This window comes from Mustela erminea, chromosome 12 (genome assembly GCF_009829155.1).
Source record: "Mustela erminea isolate mMusErm1 chromosome 12, mMusErm1.Pri, whole genome shotgun sequence".
Classification (NCBI taxonomy): Eukaryota; Metazoa; Chordata; class Mammalia; order Carnivora; family Mustelidae; genus Mustela; species Mustela erminea.
In genome coordinates, this window is record NC_045625.1 from 91,094,004 (window position 1) to 91,113,573 (window position 19,570).

At 58.6% G+C, this 19,570-nt stretch overlaps 2 protein-coding genes across 5 annotated transcripts in view; one reads left to right on the plus strand and one right to left on the minus strand.

Moving 5' to 3' along the window:
- Positions 1-566: 566 nt before the first annotated feature.
- SHC3 (SHC adaptor protein 3) overlaps positions 567-19,570 on the minus strand; it is a 109,169-nt gene continuing 90,165 nt past the window's right edge. For both annotated transcript variants that reach the window (XM_032307244.1, XM_032307245.1), the window contains exons 12-13: positions 15,296-19,277; positions 567-598 (exon numbers count right to left, since the gene is read on the minus strand). In XM_032307244.1, the coding sequence (XP_032163135.1) occupies positions 19,149-19,277 (129 nt within the window). In that variant the 3' untranslated portion in view covers positions 567-598; positions 15,296-19,148. The remainder of the gene's footprint in view (positions 599-15,295; positions 19,278-19,570) is intronic.
- On the plus strand, positions 1,294-12,142 carry S1PR3 (sphingosine-1-phosphate receptor 3). Of its 3 annotated transcripts, none has more exons than XM_032307247.1 (2): positions 1,294-1,311; positions 8,821-12,142. In XM_032307247.1, exon 2 carries the CDS (start codon positions 8,954-8,956, stop codon positions 10,088-10,090), a length of 1,137 nt encoding a protein of 378 aa, XP_032163138.1. In that variant the 5' UTR covers positions 1,294-1,311; positions 8,821-8,953; the 3' UTR covers positions 10,091-12,142. The 3 variants fall into 3 exon arrangements, with proteins under 3 accessions (XP_032163138.1, XP_032163137.1, XP_032163139.1); XM_032307246.1 differs by lacking the exon at positions 1,294-1,311 and adding an exon at positions 1,485-1,720; XM_032307248.1 differs by lacking the exon at positions 1,294-1,311 and adding an exon at positions 1,485-1,720 and having other exon boundaries at positions 9,106-12,142.

The following is a 19,570-nucleotide window of genomic DNA, read 5'->3' on the forward strand; positions in this document are numbered from 1 at the left end:
GGAGGCCGGGACGCTGTACTGTCCCCTGGCTCTGGCAGGTGGCCAAAGCAGCAGGTCTCTCTTCTCCTTGTCTTGGTTTAAAGCTGGAGGAGGCGCGGTTGATCACAGTTGTGATTTGGGATAAAGCGGCTTCGCAGCGCTTGCTTGAGACACTTTCGGAAGGCCACTGTGCAGACGGGGCTGAAGACAGGATTAAGTGGCAGCAAGGACAGCACAGGGGCAGCCCTCCTCTGAGCCTCAAGGACAGGCCAGAGCGCTGCGGTGCCCACCCGCATGTTCTCCAGGGTGTGGGTTTCTCAGTGGGGAAAACACAGAAGACCAGCAAAGTGCAAACATGCCAGGCGATCAGGGCTCAAACCCATTCCAAATAAGCATTTGCTCCCAGCTCTAGGGGAAGGTGGGACAAGGCTCCTTCTCTGGAAGCAGGAGGCCTCCAGATCTGGGGCAGGAACCCGAGGGGCACCTCCTCCCGCATCCTCCGTCCTGACTCCTGGTGCCCCTGCACCCCGTCCTGTCTGCCCAGGCAGGTGCACGCTTGCTGTGGGTAACAGGCTGGGGTTCCCTCCTGCCTCTCCTCTTCCTCTTCCTCCCTTTCCCTCTTGCCCCCTGCCTGTGCCCCCAAAGTTTCCAGGGTTGGTTGCTGTGTGCGTTCACCTGGCCTTTACTTTCCTTTGCCGGTGGAAAATTCTGTAGTCTGTCACCTCCCCGGGGCATTCTTCTTTGGAAGCACTTTGTCGAGGCTGTTTTATTCATCCGGGCAAGAGAGTCTGTCTCTGTGGGGACAGCAGCCCCCAGACGGACCTATAGGACCAGGAGCTGGGCCAGCCTGTGTGGGGCGGGCCTGGAGTCCACAGCCAGTCCCTGAGCGTGTAAGTCAGGAGTGAGTGGAAAGGGAATTTCAAAAGAAAATTACCAAGATGCATAAGAATGATAACGACGCCGTCATCACCGGCCCGAACCCTCACCGGGAGCTCTCTGGCAGGGTGCTGGGGCAGGAGCCCGCCTGGGGCAGGAGCCTGGGACCAGCTGGGCCCCAAGGGCGCCCAGGAGGGGGACTGGAGGGGCGGGAAGAGGAGCTCAATGGTGAGGCAGGCGCGCAGGGAACGGAGCGGGAAGGGGCAAGGAGCAAGGAGGTGGGACGTGGGGAGGTGGGAACCGGGGCGCGGAGATGGGGGCGCGGGGCAGGCGGGGAGATGGGGGCGCGGGGCAGGCGGGGCGATGGGGGCGCGGGGCAGGCGGGGCGATGGGGGCGCGGGGCAGGCGGGGAGATGAGGCGGGGACTCGGGTGGTGAGGGGCCGCCGCGCAGCGAGGTGAGGGCGCGCGGGAGGCAGAGACGGGTAGGGGACTTCGCAGATGGGGAGGTGGGCGTCTGGGAGCTCGGAGGAAACCCGGAGGGGGCGCCGTGGGGGCGGGGCGGGAGCCAGGAGGAAACCCGGAGCTGGGGGCGGGGGCGGGGGGCGGAGCGCGGGCCCCGCCCCTAAGAGCCGCTGGAAAAGTTTGGGCTCTGGCTTGCGCGCGCAGAGGCTGAGCCCGCGGGTCCCGAGGACACGCGGCGGGGACGGCGGGGACGCGGTGACAGGGGCCCGAGCGACAGCTGCGACAGGGACCAGTTCACGCACCCCCAGCTCCTCGACTCTCCCGGTGCCCCGTCCCGCCGCCGCCTGCGAGCCGGGAAGGTCGCCAGGATGCGGGTGGCCCGGGTGCCCTTCCCAGAGGGAGGTGAGTCCGCGGGCCAAGGGCTCGGAGTCCGGGGCGCCCAGCCTGCTGGGTCGGGTGGGAGCCGCGGGACCCACTGTTCTCACTCAGTTCTAGCCCATCCCTGGCGTTACGGTGACCGGGAGACACCACGTCCGCGGCAGCCCCTTCTCCGGGCCATCCGGCTGGCGATGAGCCGGAGCGGGGGAGACGGAGGGGTTCCTTTTTCCGTTCCTGCGAAGAGCCATTGAGGAACCAGAGCCTGGGGCTCTTCTAGTTAGGTGGGAAGTTCAGACTGCGCTGCACCTCCATGACCTAAGCGAGAAGGACCCCCCGCCCCCACCCTCGCCAGCCCCCCCCCCACTTTTCCTGGAACAACTGAAAAGTTAGGCACCCTCCGAGCTTGAGGACCTGGGGGCTCTGGGAGTGTGTGGTTGTGGCCGTTCTCCTGGGAAGACCATTCTTTTTAAATGATCCGCACCACAGAAGTCCATTGTTTTCCTCGGTCTCTTGAAGTAGGCAGTCCGGACGGTCAGAATCAGGGCAGAGGATGAAGTCCCCGCTTCTGCAGTCGGAAGATGGTGAGGTTCCCGCGTGCTGCATTCACAGCTGAGAGAAACCCGGACAAGGGACCGGACATGTCCTTCTTTGGCCTGACGCTAGCTTCGCCGCTTCTAACCGGCCTGGCTCCAACCGTCTCTCTCTCTCTGTCTCTCTCTTCTGACGCTGGCCACTCCTGGTGACATATTTCTTTGTGGGTTTTTATATTTAGATGTGAGAGAGGAACTTGTTGTTGGAGGTTTAAAGGGAATATGTTTTGTTAGACTGGTAAAGCAGGGGGAGCGGCAGGAACACGGGGCTTGTATGAACGATTATTTCAAGAGGGAGGGTCCACCCTGCCCACGATCCCCACCCCCAGCTGGAGCTCTGAGGGCTTCCAGAATGAGGTATCTTTCTAAAGTCTGGAGGCCAGAGGTTGCAGACCCTCGCTGTAGACACTCACATCTTCCTCATTCGTCTTTGGAACATTTTCTTCTTCTTCAGTAACATTCTTGCCGGCATGGTTATGAAAAACAGTTCCTAGAAGTACAGGGCAGGGTTAGGTCCCACGGGTGTGTGATGGACAGGATGGGGGCGGGGAGGGGGCGCTTGTGGGGGCGGGTGTGTTGTCCTCGAGGAGTCGTGGAAATGTCTGGCTCTGTAGGAGTTCTCAGGAAGCTGATGCAGAGCTCAATCCAGAATGACGAACTCTGTGGCCATAGGAGGCCCACACAGTGGGTTTTCTCAGTGAACAACCTTCCCATCCTGCCGGTCGACTTGCTCTGTCACCTGACTCCAGAGACTGCACATCAGCCCTTCGGAGCCTCCCAAGGACGGGGCTACAATGGCATCTCCCCCAGCTTCACCTTCAGAAATGCCGCTTTCCTCTTTATGTCTCTGGATTCCGTAGAGTGCCAGGCTCTGCTTGTTTTTCTACGGGGTGTGGGTAGCAGAAAGTGGCTTCTCTTGAAGAAGGGTCTCACACGTCCGCCTAACAATGTCCTCAAAATGTAGGGACTGATTTTCCTCCTTCCTCTGGAAAATATGGTGCTGATTTGACTCTGTGGCGACTTTTTCCTCCTCCCACAGACACTTCGATACCTACAGTGTATGTATGTTTCTGTGATGGGAAACTGAGCATCTGGGCATGCCGTCACCTTGGCAATCTGGGGGTTGCCCTACTGTGAAGCCCCCTTTCCTTCTGCAGGACTCGGTGTGCGGGGAGCCGCTGTGCTATGCTTTCTGGGGCTGTTCTGTCCCCTCACACGCGGCTTCCTCCTTCCTGTCTAGTGAGTGTGCGACCACTTCTTAGGATTACTTTGCGCCCATTTCTGTTGAATTGATTATTTGCCTGAGGAGACATTCCATGAGCTTTTGGAGGTAACAGGACGTGCTTGGTGGACTCCGTCCAGTGCCGAGACTCCCACACCCCGGGGACAGTGGTGACGGCACCGGGCATGGTCAGCCTCTGTTCTGTGTCGTTTTGCCTGTTTCTACGGCTGTGGGCGGCCCGGCAGAGAGCAGGGCCCCCGGGATGGCTCCGTGCTCTGGAGCGAAGCCTGAGCCCTTCTCCCTGTCCCCGGGGTCAGGTTTCCGCGCAGGTCAGCATTCCAGCATTTGGCGAGCCTGCTGGTGATGCTCTTGTCACCTCCGTCTAGGTGAAGACCATTGGGGAGGGTTGGAGGCTCCAGGAGACCTGACCCCCCCACTGTGGTGCACAGGAAGCAGGGCAGGAGGAATCCGATGACCCAGACCCCCAGCCCAGCCTTGGCTCTCTCTGTGTACAAACGGCAGATGCCGCCGTGGGGACAGACGGGCTGCCTGAAGGGCCATTGTGGGCTGCGTCACTGTGGCGCTGGGAACGGATGGGAGGGACCCCACTGTTAGGACTTCTTGGGCCAGATGTCTCTTATTTGCATCGGCTCTTTGCTGCCTGGAGGAGCTCATTCCCACACACCTTCATCCCACGGCAGTCCGGGCGTGCGTCCAATCCTGTTACTAAGAACAAGCAGAGAGGGGAGAGTCTGAGAATGGGGCTGAAGAGCAGAGGGTAAGGCCTCTTGTACCGAGATTGGGTGCCTTGCAGGGAGGGGACAAGCCTGGGGAATCCAGGTAAGCAAGCACAGAGGCAGACCCCGGGGCCTATGCCCAGGCTCCTGCAGCCCATCCTGCCTACATGCGCTCGTGGGAGCGCGTCCATCTGTGTCAACTTTACCTGCCCGAGAGAGTCACGTGTGGGAAAGCGGCCGGGCAGTGGCACGCCTGCCTATCCCGCTGCTCTCGCCGGGGCCCGGGGCCTGAGCTCCCAGCTGAGTGCAGGGGTGAGGGTCCATGTGTGCACAAGGTCTCCTGCCGGGAGCTGCCTCTGAAAGTGACCACAAGGTCACTCAGAAATTTGGGGCAAGGGGAAATACTCATTAGCCAAGAAATTTCCTGGGGCAGCAAAATGGCCAGCCCGTTCTTCCTTTCCTACGTTCTTGTGAACAACAACAAAAAATCCTGCTTTCCAAGAAATGTTGCCGGTTAATCAAATGCCTGGTGTTTTAGTTCTGTTTGGAGGATGAAAGAGTTGATTTCCCTGGGAAAACGGGCCCTTGACCAATAGCATCCTGCGTCTGACCCGGAGAAGTTCCTCACTGTCTTCTTGGGCTTCTCTTGTTCGCCATGACAGAGGAGGAAAGGGAGAGAGACCCCAGACTCTGTGGAAATCTTCCCTTCACTTTTTTCTTGCCCTTCGTCTTATAGTTTGTTTATTTTTCAAGTTGACATGTGTAGAGAAAGTGAGTCACTAGCCTACAGAAGAGCACATCTGGAACCCATCGGCCGCCCGGGCCACCCCTCCCCACAGACGTGCCTCCTTGGGAAGGAGGGTTGGCGGGACTCGGTTTAACCTGGGTGATGCACGGTGGAGCCACCTCCTAGAAGGGGCTCCTCCTGAGGGCCTATCCCGCGCAGCAGCTTCTGGGACAGGCCCGCTCCTGAGACGCGCAAGACTGCCTCCCTCAGCATCAGCCTCTATTTCTAAGTTGTTTGGGGGAAACCAAGCCACGATCCGACTCGTACAATGAAAGTCAGATGGTGGTCTCTGCTGGCCGCAGATGCTTAACTTTTACAAAATAAAGCAAAGCGTCATCATTTGTAATGTGTAAGTCTTGCCCCTGTGGGTACTTCTCTAGCCGAGTGCCGTTAGTCTCTGCAGGGACCCTCGGCACCAAAGCTCTTCCTAGATGCCAACATGAGGCTGAGAAATCCAAGGCAGCCCACGGACGCACAGGCACAAGCTCAGGAGGACATCCCGACCCAGGCCCTGCAGCACTTGTTAGGACAATGACAGGGAGAAACCCCTGTGTCTGCAGACAGGAGTGGCTGGTGCGTCCATCCCCTGACCAGAGCAGGAATTACCAGCATCTGAGGACCCGGGGGAGCGTTCCGTCGGGAGAAGGACCCCAGGCACATTTGCAGGTCCCCATTTACATGAAGGTCGGAAACAGGCTATGGCCCTTGAAGGCTTAAGAAGCCAGCCTGTGGCCCCTTCGGGGGTTTGTGGCCGCTGGGACGGGCGGGACATGCTGGCTTCCCAGGAGCTGGTGCTCAGGGTGCCCGGCGCTCCTCAGGATGAATGTGGCCCGAGGGCTGATGCCCGACCTGGTCCCACGCGCGGCTGTTTGGCTCTGAGCTGGGGGGTGGGAGGGGCAGAGCCTTCTTCCCGCAGATTAAGGTCCTGCCACGCCCCTGAGAGGTAGAGATGGGACTCCTGTGATGCTTTGACCACAGAGAGCAGCACTCCAGCGCATCCACAACCAACCTGGCCTTTGCCCAGCTCGTAACTCTCGGGATGCTGTCTGCGTGCTAATGTTGCTAATCCAAAGAAAACAAGCTTTTAGATTCTAAAGAGAGCCAGATGTCTTCCAGTTACGAAAAATGCGGAGAGTAGCATTCAGCAAGAGATGTTCTGGGGAAAAAAGTGCTCTTTGAATGATGAATATTTAATCAAGGGAAATGATAATTCAAGCATTCGCGGGAAAAATACATTCGCCCTTAAAAATGCACGGACTGGGTTGGCTGTGGTCTGCTGTACGCTACCGGCGCCGTTCTCGTCGTGGTTGCGTACTGGGGGACACTGCCTTCGCTGTTGGCTCGCTTTCCTCCTCTGCTCAGTTCTGCGACGGTCCTGCCTGTGCAGCGAAGATAAGCCTTTCGCTAGTCATCCTTCCTCCTTACGTCCCGGAGGTCCAGATCCAGCGGGTTCCTGGGTGCATGTGTCCCTGCCCATGCTTGCGGCCCCGGCACGGGGTGGGGGGCGAGTTCGGAGGGCGGGAGGGACGTGGCCGGGCGCGGTCCTGGGGACACAGGCGCAGCGGACAAGCTCCAGTTTATTGTGGTTTCCAGACCTTTCGGGTGGGGCTGCGTGCAGCCCTTTCTCGCCGCCACGGGTGTGAATTCACGAACAAATCGCGTTCCCCGCCCTTTCAGGTGGCACGCATGTTTCTACGGTTCAGACCGTGTGGGCGCTCGCTCACCGTGACTCCAAGTCCTGCTCACCACGTGTGCGCCGTCGTTGCGGGAATGGAAGCCCCAGGGGGGGAGCCGGACTAGTGGACAGGGTGGCCACCGGCCCGTGGCCAGGCCAGGCTGCCTGGCGTGGGGCATGTGGGGCCCCGGGTCAGCCGTGTGGACCCGGCACCGGCGGGGAAACAGCCGTTCTCAGGGCGCTGCTCCCTCCGACTCCCAGCGGGGCTGGCGGTTCTCCGGGCTGTGCCCAGGGCCCGGCAAGCAGAGCAAGGCCGTGGCAGCTCCATTCGCTGCTCCCAGAGAAAGGCTCATCGGACAAGCAGTAGTACAGAGCAGAGCCTTTGCGGGGCACGCGTGAGCGGACAGGCGCCATGAGAGACCTGGTGACCCCGTGCGGTGTGAGTGTGAAGCCGGCCCCAGGCGGGCTCATGGGGGTCCGCGGCGGCATTATTTCCACTCTTCAAACGACAGCACTGCGAGTTGTTGTAAGGCGCGTCTAGTAGGCTCAGAGAAGCCTCGAGGGGCTGGGCTGACTCCAGAAAGTTTGTAGACCAGGAGGGATTCGACGCGGGCTGTGAAGGACAGGCTGGAGTTCCAGAAAGGAGGGGGCGGTGGTGGGGGCGGGCAGGACAGCGACCCACCGAGCGGACCCTGTGCCTCCAGGGGCTTCTGCGGGCACGCACAATGCAGGGGGCCCCCAGAGGCCAGGGCCCGCGGGGTTTCTGGAACAGCCGCACACACATATTCGCAGCCTTGGAGCAGTCTCTGCGGCAAAGGAACAGAGTGGCTCTTCCTCACCTCAGAGGACCCAAGCACCCCGTGGAGCGGAGGGTCTGACAGTCTCCCTGGCCCCAGGCAGCAGCTGTGGGGCCGGGAAGCAGTGACCTAGAGGGTGCCGGGAGCGGGGCACCCCCGGAGTTACCTCTCCTTCTCTGAGAGCAGCCCCCAGCACTGCGTCCCTGGGTCCTTCCGGGACTGAGACCCTCTCGGGCCTTGCTGGTACTTGGCAGTGTGCTCAGACCCCACCACACCCCAAAATGTAGACCCCGTATCATTCGGGGAGCTGTTTGTCTCTGAACCCAACTTAGGGCTATGACTAAACATTGTATAAGTAAAGAAAGTCATCGCGGGGTACTCACGGAGGGCGGCTTCTAGCTAACCTTATTTGACTGCAGCAGATACTGAAACACATGGTTCTAATTTGCAGTCAGAGGATCTACTGAAAGCCACATCCAGCTGTGTCGTCCCATGAGGTGATGAGGGGCCCCCGGTGAGGGTGGGAAGTGCCGGGAGGGGACAGGGGACTAAATCTGGGGCTGTTGAGGGCCCGGTGCTTGGCTTTGCGCCTTCACTGTCTCCCTAGACCCCCCAGGTGTGTTGTTCCTTTCAGCTCACGCGCACGGCTTCGGTTTTGGGGTTCAGACAGTCTGAGCTTTCAGCCAAGTGCAGAGTCCAAGTGCTCGTCACTGCCTTCCCCAGTGGACGTCTGGGTTTGGGTTCTGTCGCGCCTCATGCTTTCCTTCCGTGGCCGTGCATCCCTGTCTCCGGCCTCTCCTGGGGGCTGTCAGGACCCGACTCTGTCTCTAGCCCCGGTCCCAGGGACGCCATTGGGACATCGAGCAGGTGCTCCCACTGTGTGGCTCCGGGCTCCCCAGGGGCTTCCCGGGGCCCTCATTCTGGTTCCATCCTATTGTGTTGACCTGGGATGATCCTGTTTGTCTCCAGGTCACGGGGAATCATGGTTCGGCTGCTCCCGCGTCATGCGTGAGGGAGCGTGGTTAGCACTTCTGAGTGCCTTGGGGTTCCCCGAGGACATTTCTTTGGATCTGTATGTGATTACAGGAGTGAACGATCGTGGAGCTCACATACTGATCTCCCTCCTGGGGGTTTGCAGGCACCAGGTGGCTTCCCGTGGCCGCCTCAGCCCCCAGGGAGCTCGGGGTCCCGTGTGACCGGACGTTTGCATACTTGTGGGGTTTAAGGGCCTTCCTCCGACATTGCTGCTGTGGCTGCTGCCCCTAGGTGGTCTCAAAGCCCCTTAATCGCTGGGCATCCCTGTTTTATCTTTGCAGGCTCCTGCTCTGCCCACCCTGGCTGGGGTCCGGCCGGGGCCACCATGGAAGCCTGAGCCGGAACGTGTTCTCCGGCCATGGACGTGCCCAGGGCGCCCTCTGGTGGGATCTGGAGCTGAGCCTGGCCCAAGCAATGGCCGTGGTCCCGACACCGCGGCCCAGGTCCTCCCCTGGGAACCAGACCCTGTACGAGCACTACAGCTACGTAGGCAAGCTGGAGGGCAGGCTGAAGGAGGCCCCCGAGGGCAGCACGCTCACCACCGCGCTCTTCCTCGTCATCTGCAGCCTCATCGTGCTGGAGAACCTCATGGTGCTCATCGCCATCTGGAAAAACAACAAGTTCCACAATCGCATGTACTTCTTCATCGGCAACCTGGCACTCTGCGACCTGCTGGCCGGGGTCGCCTACAAGGTCAACATCCTGATGTCAGGCAGGAGGACGCTGAGCCTGTCTCCCACCGTCTGGTTCCTGCGGGAAGGCAGCATGTTCGTGGCCCTCGGCGCGTCCACATGCAGCTTGCTGGCCATCGCCATCGAGCGGCACTTGACCATGATCAAGATGCGGCCGTATGACGCCAACAAGAAGCACCGCGTCTTCCTGCTGATCGGAATGTGCTGGCTCGTGGCCTTCTCGCTGGGCGCCTTGCCCATCCTGGGCTGGAACTGCCTGCACGACCTCGCCGACTGCTCCACCATCCTGCCTCTCTACTCCAAGAAGTACATCGCCTTCTGCATCAGTGTCTTCACGGCCATCCTGGCCACCATCGTGGTCCTGTATGCACGCATCTACTTCCTGGTGAAGTCCAGCAGCCGCCGCGTGGCCAGCCCCCACAACTCGGAGCGCTCCATGGCGCTGCTGCGGACCGTGGTCATCGTGGTGAGCGTGTTCATCGCCTGCTGGTCCCCACTCTTCATCCTCTTCCTCGTCGACGTGGCCTGCAGGGCGAGGGAGTGTGCTGTGCTCTTCAAGGCCCAGTGGTTCATCGTGCTGGCCGTGCTCAACTCGGCCATGAACCCTGTCATCTACACGCTGGCCAGCAAGGAGATGCGGCGGGCCTTCTTCCGGCTGGTGTGCACCTGCCTGGTCCGGGGCTGGGGCACCCGCTCCTCGCCTGCCCAGCCCGCCCTCGACCCCAGCAGGAGCAAGTCCAGCGGCAGCAACAACAGCAACCCCTCGCCCAAGAGCAAGGAGGACCCTCCCCAGAGAGCTGCCTCGCCCTGCATAATCGACAGGAACCAAACCCTGCAGAACGGGGTCCTCGGCAAGTGAGAGCAGCCGCCTCCAGGAGCGGGATCCTCGCACGCTCGTGGGACGGGGGCACTCTGCACGCAGCCACGGTCTTATTTATTGCATGCCTCACCCCGGGAGCTCCAGAGCAAGGACTCGGGAAACCTACTTGCCAACAGCCTGCGTAGCGTGGACGTCACTTAAGGGGGGGACCGGGCGACTTGCCAGCTTAGTCCACGGTAGACAGTGTGCCCAGTCTGCATCGGCTCCAGAGTCTTCTGAATGTCCCTGGCTGTGGACGTGATCGGCTGCCTTCCCCTGAGTCCCAGCGGCCACTGTCTGTGGTGCCGGCAGAGGGAAGGTCGCGGGCCACACAGCGTATGGCGTGCCTCGTCCAACGTCACGGTGATGTTTGGGAACTTTACACTACATTGTGCACGGAATAGATGCTGGTGTATCCGTCACATCCAGGTCACTGAGCACTGGTGTTTCAAACGTCTGCCATCGGTACGTGTCACTGGCTCCCTCGGGTGAGAGCAGCACGTGGCATAGTATAAGGATGTGGCTGGAAACCAGGCGGAGTCCCGGTCCCCTCAACTGACCTGAGGGCTCATGTTCAGCAGGCTTGGCTTGAATTCCCAGAAGTGGCTGCTCCCTGGAGGGTCTCGAGGGTGTGGGTTGGACCCAAAGAGACTGGAGAGCCAGAGAACTCCAGGGTATGTGTCCCTGCTTCTCCTCTGTCTTCTGTCCCTGTGGACTCCTCCATCCAAAGTCTTACTAGCCAAATCATGTAGTTGTTGGGGTTCCTACAGATCCCAGAAAAGCCAGCCAGGGTTTCCCAGGAGGCTGTCCCCAGGCCCACCAGGAAGAGAACCCACATTGGAAGAGGGCACCAACACCGTGGCCAGAAGCCAGAGGCCACAGTCTGTGTAACGTGATGGAACGTTCATCCTGAGTGCGGAGAGCTTTACTTGCTCCTGTGTGCAGTCTGATTCTCTTTGACCGGAGAACTGAGTCAGTGGCCCCGGGTTGTCCCTGTGGAGCAGCTGGGACGGTCAGCAGCTCGCCCCGCTCCCCAGCTGAGCCCGACGGTGCCATGTCAGGAGCACGTCTGGGATCCGGTGGTTTGCACGATCTTCAAGGAAATGGAGTGATGTCGTCACCCCCTCTTCAGTGTAGGTTGGCCCTGCGCCCCGTTAGCAGGGAGTTGCTTAGAAGGCGTTTCTGTGCATGCCTTCCCCATGGGTTCCAGCAGCAGGACAAACGGACGAGGAGAACGTGCACTCGTCTGTAAAGATCTCATAACCACAGAGGTGACGTGCTCGGTTTTTGGGAGAAACAGCACAGAGCAACCTTCCAAAGGACTCCACTTGGGCAAGCCCGCGTCAGAGCCCCTGGGCTCTTCTGATTCGCGGGACACTTCGACCGAGTCAAGACTCAGGAGATGTGTCGATACGTTAGCTTTCGAGAAGCTGGCTCCTGCGTGCTGTCCGATGTACGTTCCCGGATGGAGGAACATTTCTGTGGTCCTGGGCGGTCTCCACGTACTGATCAAAGACTTCCTCATTTTTGTTATTAAGAGTGAAGTCCTGTCTGTCAGGAGACGCTCAGCGGCGGCCTTCGTGTTGGCTTCCTTCCGCAGTCGAGGAGGAGCTCGCTGTCTCCTCCGAGCACACGTCTGGAACGCGAGCACGGGGAGAACGAGCCGGTGCTTTGGGGCACAGCCTGGGCAGTATGTGTCCACGCAGCAGGCAAAGTGACTGCAGGGCCCCTCAGCTCTGGCTCGGAGGGCTGTGGGGGGCCCTGGGGCTCTGGTGCTAATGTTAGTGACCCTTGCTCCTTGACCACAATTTCCCAGAGACAACACAAAACTTTGACGCAGTCTGAATGAAAAAAAATACGCCAAAAAGATGCAGGAAATGGTTACCTTTGATAGCGCTGCATGCGGTCTCCTGCATGCGTGTTTGTGCATGTTTGTGTGTGTTTTCATGTATGTATTATGTGTGTGCTGTTTGTGCACATGCATGTTTGTGTAGGGGAGTGTGCACTACTGTGTGCATATTCCTGTGTCCATGTGCTTGCGTGTGTGAATGTGTGTGCACATGTGTGTTTGTGTATGCATGTTTGTGTGTGTTTGCATGTGTGTATTGTGTGTGCAGTTTGTGTGTGCATATGCATGTTTGTGTGTGTGAGTGTGCACCAGTGTGTGCATATTCCTGTGTCCGTGTGCTTGTGTGTGTGTTTGTATGTGTGTGCACACCTGCGTGTTTGCGTGTGCGTGTTTGTGTGTGCATATTTCTGTGCGCATGTGCTTGCTCGCACGTGTGTGCACATGTGTGTTTGTGTGCATGTTTGTGTGTGTTTTCATGTGTATGTGTATTTGTGTGTGCATGTGCACGCTGTCTACCCTACGTTAGACCTGCACTCGGCATAACTCACCTGGGCGGGTGTTCACGGAGAAATCCTGCGGCACAGCCGAGGACCGCAGCCTGCGGCCGCCACCCTTGACTTTGCCTGCTGCGACCGGGCAGCGTGACCGTGACCGCGAAGCCCGACAGGAACACGGCAGCCAGGCCACCACGTGGACCCAGTCTGGGGCTGTCAGAGTACCTGCTCTCCAGGGGAAGGTTCCAAGCTCTGTTCTCGCCCCCGTGAGGCAACACAAGACCCGGAGACATTTCACACAGCCCTTTATTGCTCAGAGCCCCAGCGACAGCTGTCTGCACGGGGAGCGGAGGAAGCGGCTATTTCTCTGCACCCCGGACCGGAGGATATAACGCGCTGGTGAAGAGCCTTCCACAGACATGTAACGAGGTGCATTTTATAGAAAACGTCTAATCGAGTGACCGAGTCCATGCTTTGAAATTGTACCCACGAGGACAAAACCTCAACACCCAAATGTTTTTAGTATCTAAGTCAAGATATCAAACGGTCTGCTACATGGTCAGAAATGCACACACCACTATCCCGAAATGAAGGCTCATTTTCTGATAACCAGTGAGAAGGAGACGAGGGGCACGGCCCCCGCGGGGGTGACCCCGGGGGACACCACGTCCCTCCACTCAACCCAAAGCCACATCACGTCCTGAAGGAGTGAGGGGGTGCGCCGAGCCAGGAGGGCCCGGAGACCCCTGCCCTCCCCGCCGTGCTGGGGGCCCCTCCTGGGCTCCGCACTGCTCAGGCAGCCCCAGCTTTCGCGGGACAGAGCTTCGAAAGCTTCAGATCGGCGCAGGAATTCACTCCCGGCATCCAGGGGCTGTCCCAGCGTCAAAACAGAAAGTGGTCCGTAGGCCACAAAACCCGGACAGAGACCTTCCCAGCGACCCATGTTTGTCCCACACACGCTAATGGGAAACAGAACACAAAATTCTCAAATAATATTTTTCAATATGTAGAATTTGCCATTCAAATGCTTTTTAAAAAGTAATAAATATCCTGTTATTACACGTGAAATTTACATCGAGTTCTCTCCTAGTCCTTGGATTTTAACAGACGTTTAATTCTGAATGCAAAGAAACACTCACGTACTTAATTTTTTTACAATATTTATTCTGGAACAAGTTTTATTCAAAAGGCAAATGAACAGAGAACATTCCACTTGCAACCGAAACACGGTCATTACAGAAAAAGGAAATTTGGTGTTCAAAGATGGATATGCCCCTTCTTTTCTGTGTTGATTGCTGCTTGATTCGGCTGGATAGAACATTTGGTTGTGGGAGAAAGGTCCCAGGTGAGCGTGAGCTCAATCCGCTGTGACACACAGAACCACACATGCTCTCCCTGTGCACTGACAGAAATCAGCGTTGGTGGGGGGCGGCAACGTAATCTGGCCCTTTCTTCCATGAGAATGGTCCTCCTGGCCATCCGGGTGGGGGGGCGCTGCCAGCCTCCAGTGTCCCAGCTGACAGCAGCCATTGTATGTGACACTGCCCTGTCCCCTCTGGGGCCCCTACCCTGTCTGCCCGCTCTGGCACTCCCACGCCAGGAGCCCCGGCCTCCACCGTCCTGTGGAACATGACTGCGTCGGCCATCAGGCTTGTCACATGCTCATGCCCCCTGCGTGCTTGTCCCCTATGAGGAGCCCAGCGCCGTGCCTGCCACACAGGAACCAATGCACAGAGCAGGCCAAGAGCAGGTTGGCTGGGAATGCCTAGAAGCCGGGCAGCCAGCTGTCCCCAGCACACCTGGTGGGGACAGCCTTGCCACGCCGGCCCCTCCTTGTCTTTCCTGTCTGGTCTCCGAGAGACGCCGCACGCTGCCGGGTATCCGCGTTACCTTCTGTGTGCCTCCGTCCTCCTCCACCGTCTCCCTCCTGGCCTGGCCCTCCCTCGCCTCCCGACCCTCTGTGACTTCCTCCGGGGCCCTCCTGTCTGTTCCCATCCCCTTGCCCTCGGGCCGCAGGCCCGGAAGCATCCAGGACCTCCTCCGTGTATCCGCGGATGCCAAACTCTGCACATCTGGTTCACTTTCTGCTTGTCCCTGTTAGTTAATATACCAGCACATGGGGGGGGTAGTCTCGAGGTGTGCACCGCCCAGGTGGCCCGCCTGCGCGCGCGCGCACACTCACACACACACACACACACACACAGGTGTGCGTCCGTCCTGACCAGTGTAGGTACATGTGTGCATGCACAAGGGTGACACTCAAAGGCCTGGTAGGAAACTGCAGCTTTTCTAGCTACTACAAAATGGGCCAGTTTTTAAACTGTGCATTTGTTGCCTGCAAACTTATAAATATGTATAAACCCCATTATAAATAAATCGTAGCTGGCAGATGGCATTGTATGTGCCAGCAGCGAGTGCACGGAGTTCTAAACGCTTATTAATCCTCCATTTGGAAGGCCCAGAGCATGGACTCTGGGATCTGTGACATGAGGTGGTGGGAAAACTAAGTCCTAAGTTAGAGGGGGAAACCCTCAACAAGGGAGGGTCAGAGGCCAGCAGCTCACACCGCATGGCGGTTCTCAAAGTCCACACTCCCCACCAGCGTCGCTCAATTTACTAGAAATGCAAACTCTTGGTTCCTGTGCAGACCTCCTGGCGTGGGGCCCCGGGGGGGCACCTCGTTGTCCAGCCACTCCAGATCTGCTTAGCCTGGAGGCCAGTCGCCCTGCCTGGGACCCCCCGCCCCGTGCTCAGGTGTGCACAGGGCCTGCTTTCTACGTGTGATGGGCTGCTGGGTGACCGCGGACGTGTGTCCGGCCCCATCTCCTGCTGTCCCTTGGCGCCGTGCATCTTCCGCATCACGGTGGATTCCCTGGGGCATCACCCAGAGAAACGACATACAGTTAGACCGCCTCGGGGTCTGCTTCTGAAGCACCGCAGAAGCACTTCCTTATCCGTTAAGACTCGCATCTTTATGCCTTTTGTGAAAAGAACGAGCATGAACGCAGACCCCAGGAGGAGGGAGAAGCTCTGCGCCACTTCCCACCAGGGGCTGAGCTTTATACCCAAACGGTAAAGGACCCTAATAAGTCCTGTGCTCTGTCTGAGATTCAGCCACTGACCGTCACTGCGCTCCAGCCAGTCTCCCGGGCCCAGCTCCCGCACTTGTGCAGCGGCACGTCCTACACTGCTCTCTTGCTTGTCACCCCTGCATGGCCCTGGCATGCCCAGGTGGCAACACCTTCTCATTAAGCGGTTTTCCCAATTCATTTCTCTCAGGACAAATGTTTTGAGTTTGACTGCAGCGCCAGGTATTATCCTAAAACTCGGGACTGAGATCTGTCTGCGGCACACAATGACCTAAGCGCAGTATTTCCACAATTCCCGTCCCCTTCCCATCGGGCTGAGTCCACCCGCAGAAAGGCGCGGGTGACCCGCCGGTGTGGGACCCCAGCGAGGGAGCCCATCGCACCTGCGTGAGGAGCAACTGTCCTTCCGGTATCCGTAGATTCACGGGCACCCTGCTCCATCTCGCGGGAGGGGTGCGGGCGGGTGGCGCTCGGAGACACCCAGCAACAAACGTGAGGCCGTGCCGCTCTGGGGAGGCCTGTGATCTGTGGGAATTGGTTTCACCAGGGGACTGACTCAGGGAAGGGAGGACTAGAACCTTCGTCTCTGAGGGTCACTTATGGGAAGGAGCCACATATGGGAAGGAGGCATCGGACACAGCCTCCATCCCTGGACCTTGGTCTCCGTCTGCCCATCCGCCCCAACACCTGAGACAGTGTCCAACGGTGAACGTGTGTCACAGTGACGTGGCTGCTGGGCCCTTTGGCCTCTCGAGCCGAGAACCCGGGAGTGGCAGAGTCCACACAGAGTCGGGGCTGGAAATGTCTGAATGGTTGGCCGTCAGACAGTCCATGGGGCGGTTCGGGGCCCCCAGCACCAGGGCTCACCGAAACCACCGATGAAAGTCCCACTCGTTCACACGCAGTGGTGTGGGTGGGGGGGGCGGTGGGTGGCATGGCTGTCGTGGGCCTGTGGGACCTGCCGTGCATGCCAGTGGCCTGGGCTGAGAAGCAGCATGTCCAGTGCCCCTTGGGCTCTGGGGGGCTGGGCACACTGAGCAGCAAATGTATCCGGGGACTCGGGGGTCCAGGAACACACAGCCTTGCCTGGCAGAGGTGTGGTCCGGGGCCGGACGAGGGGCACCTGGCCGTCTTTGCCTGCGAATCCTGATCTCCAGGCGCAGCAGAGCCCAGAAACGTAGAAGGAGCACAGCTCTGTGCCTGCCCACTGCATGGCTTAGAGCAGCGTGAGGCGCCCCCGTGCCTCAGTTTCTCCCCCGTGAGTGGGGCTCCCTATCATGCCCATTTCACAGCCTTGAAGGGGAGCCGTGGTGACCTGTGGGGCCCCACCCCGCCTCACACAGGGGCGGGATGACCAGGAGAGAACAGCAGCCGTCCGCTGGCGCTCTGGCAGTACAGAGAAGCCCAGATCTCCACTGGCCTGTTGTGTTGTAAGCAATCCTGGAATCCGAACTTCAAAATACATATTTTGAATTAATATTGAAACAAAATTTGATCGCCTCCAATATTTCTAATTTTCTAAATCGATTCTCATGCAAAAAGACAGGATATATGTTGCTTATCACAGCTAAGCGAATCACTGACTGCACAGCAGAGAGCTCTAAACCGTACTGATGATCATATCTCACATCCCCAGGAGCGCAAAAAACACAGGTCAGCTGTGCAGGGTCTCCGGGTCCCTAACCAGCCTTTCCTACTTTGCCCTTAAATATTAGAATTTGGGGCCAGCCCTTAAGATTACTCAGCAGGCCCCGCAGGCCATCCAGAGAAGTCATTTCATCCGTTTATCATATGTGTGGACATTCGCACACAGGGCTGGGACCTCTATGTACATCTGCAGGGCTGCAGGCCTCCAGGGGACGCGACACGAGGGGGTCCCACAGCTGCCCCCAACCAGCTGCTGCCGAGACCTGTTCAGCTCCCATTGCTTCTGGGTAACGTGGAGTGGGTCTCCTCATGCGACTGAAACCAGAGTTGCTCCAGGAGGGGTGGGTGGCCCTACATTAGTTCTAACCCATGGCAGAACATTCTAGGAGATCGAAGCCACTGTCTTCTGGGACTCCTTGGACACTCAAAGGACAAACACTCCTAAGAAGCCTCCACACAAATCTTCGGACCTGCCCGATGTCACCCACGTGCTGCACCCCACCTTCCATGCTGGACACACACCCACACCCTGAGAACAGAAATGAGGCTCCTTCAGAAATAGAACTTTGCAGAATTACTACTCGTCAGAACGTTTAAAATCCAGCCTTAACTCCTCATTCTTGAAGCATCAAATTTATTCCTGCCCCACTATTAGTGTGCGGCAAGTCCCGCAGCCCTGACCCAGGGCCCCCGCGGGCTGTGGGACCGCAGGGGATAGGAGCTTGTGGCACCAGAGACAGGCTGCCAACCGACAGGTGAGCCCTTCGGCTTTTAAAAGACGGCATCTGTTAAATCGCAGGTTAACCTCAACCAGGTGTTTTTTTTTTAAAACTAGAAACACTGTCCCCCCTGTGGGCCCCAAATGACCTGGGAAGAAATCATAGGCCCGTTCCAGGGAGCAACTGGAAAACCTGTGGCAGAGACAGCCAGCGGCACTACCCACCAGCCACTTGAGCAGCAAAACCTCAATCCGATCCCCCAAACTCCCAAGTCCGCAGCCCGAGACGAAGGTGAAGCGGGAGCAGCAGCCGTGCAGAGTCTCAGGGCTGAGCACGCGTTGGCGTCTGCCCCGGGCGCAGCGCGTAGCGGGGGTGGCGTGCTGTCTCCTAGCGGCCACCCCGGCAGCTGCGGTCGGCATGCGGGTTGCAAGGACGCGGAAACCAAGACTTCGCCCCCAGCCCTCCGCACATGCTGGTTTGTCGTTACGCAGATGACCATATGGGAAGCACGTGCCAGTCAAGATCTTGGTCACTGAGGCTCGCTTTCTACCCCTATCTGGCCGTCAAACAGACCCCTGGACAACACTGGTCAAGACGGACAGCATTCCTGTGCCCAGCACTGCCACCGCCCGGAAAAGCTGGGACACCCCCCACCCCTCTCCTTAGCCCAGCGGCACCAGCCATCAGCACTGCGACCGCACAGGTGTGAGGCCGACAGCTGGGGGCACGGAGGAAGGGACACCAGGAGCGGCCGTTCGCGGAGGGTTCTGTGCAGAGCTCAGCTGCTCTGGGGAGCCGCCTGCCTTCTTCCGCTACAGCTCCACGTTGACCCCCAGCCCTCCTGCCTGCTTCTCTCCCCTCAGATAAAGCTGCAGGCAACACCTTCCTAGTGGAATTTTTCAGTAGAATGGGTCAGTTGAATTAAATTTTTGCCCAGACAACTACAGTCAAACATTTTTTTCCCATTAAAAACATACAGCACAGAACGTTAGTCTTACATCTCTCTTAGTCTTAAAAAATATAAATATAGAGGGGTAATTTGTACAGTGTATAGGTATGTACACCTTTAATATGCACACGAGAAAATCAGAACAAGTTTATGAAACTTGCACTTGACGGACACTTTCCTCCTGGGGCATTTGGATGAGGCTCTGAGCCCGCGGGCAGCAGCCTGAGTTTCCAGAGCCTTCATATCCATCTTCCGGGAAGAGCCAGGACTCCTGACCATCGGTGTGGGGTCAGGACAGGGTGGCTGGCCGGTCATGGAGCCTTCTCCACCGGCTGCTGGAGGCAGAGCTCGCTTCCTGCGGAGACGATGGGCAGGCTGTTCTCCAGGTGGTGGTTGATGAGGTGGCTGATGCTGTCGAAGACCTTGTCCTTTGTCCGGATCTGGGAGGGACACAGAGGGTAGGAAATCGTGACACACAGGCAGACGGGAGAGAATGTGTGTGCTCAGAGCCAGCCAGACCAGGGGAACCTGAGTGGTGCCCTCCGGGGGTCCCCACACTCTCAGAGACATGTCTTCCAAGTCCCCGGTCGTTGTCACTGGCCAGTCATCTGTCACCCCCCTTCAGCACCTTCCTAGCCCTCCGCTACCAGCCTTTTCTCTCCTGCTCCCTTGCTGTCCCTGAAGTATCTGTCTAGCGGCCCTGCACTCCCACGGGAGGGATCCACACGGCTCT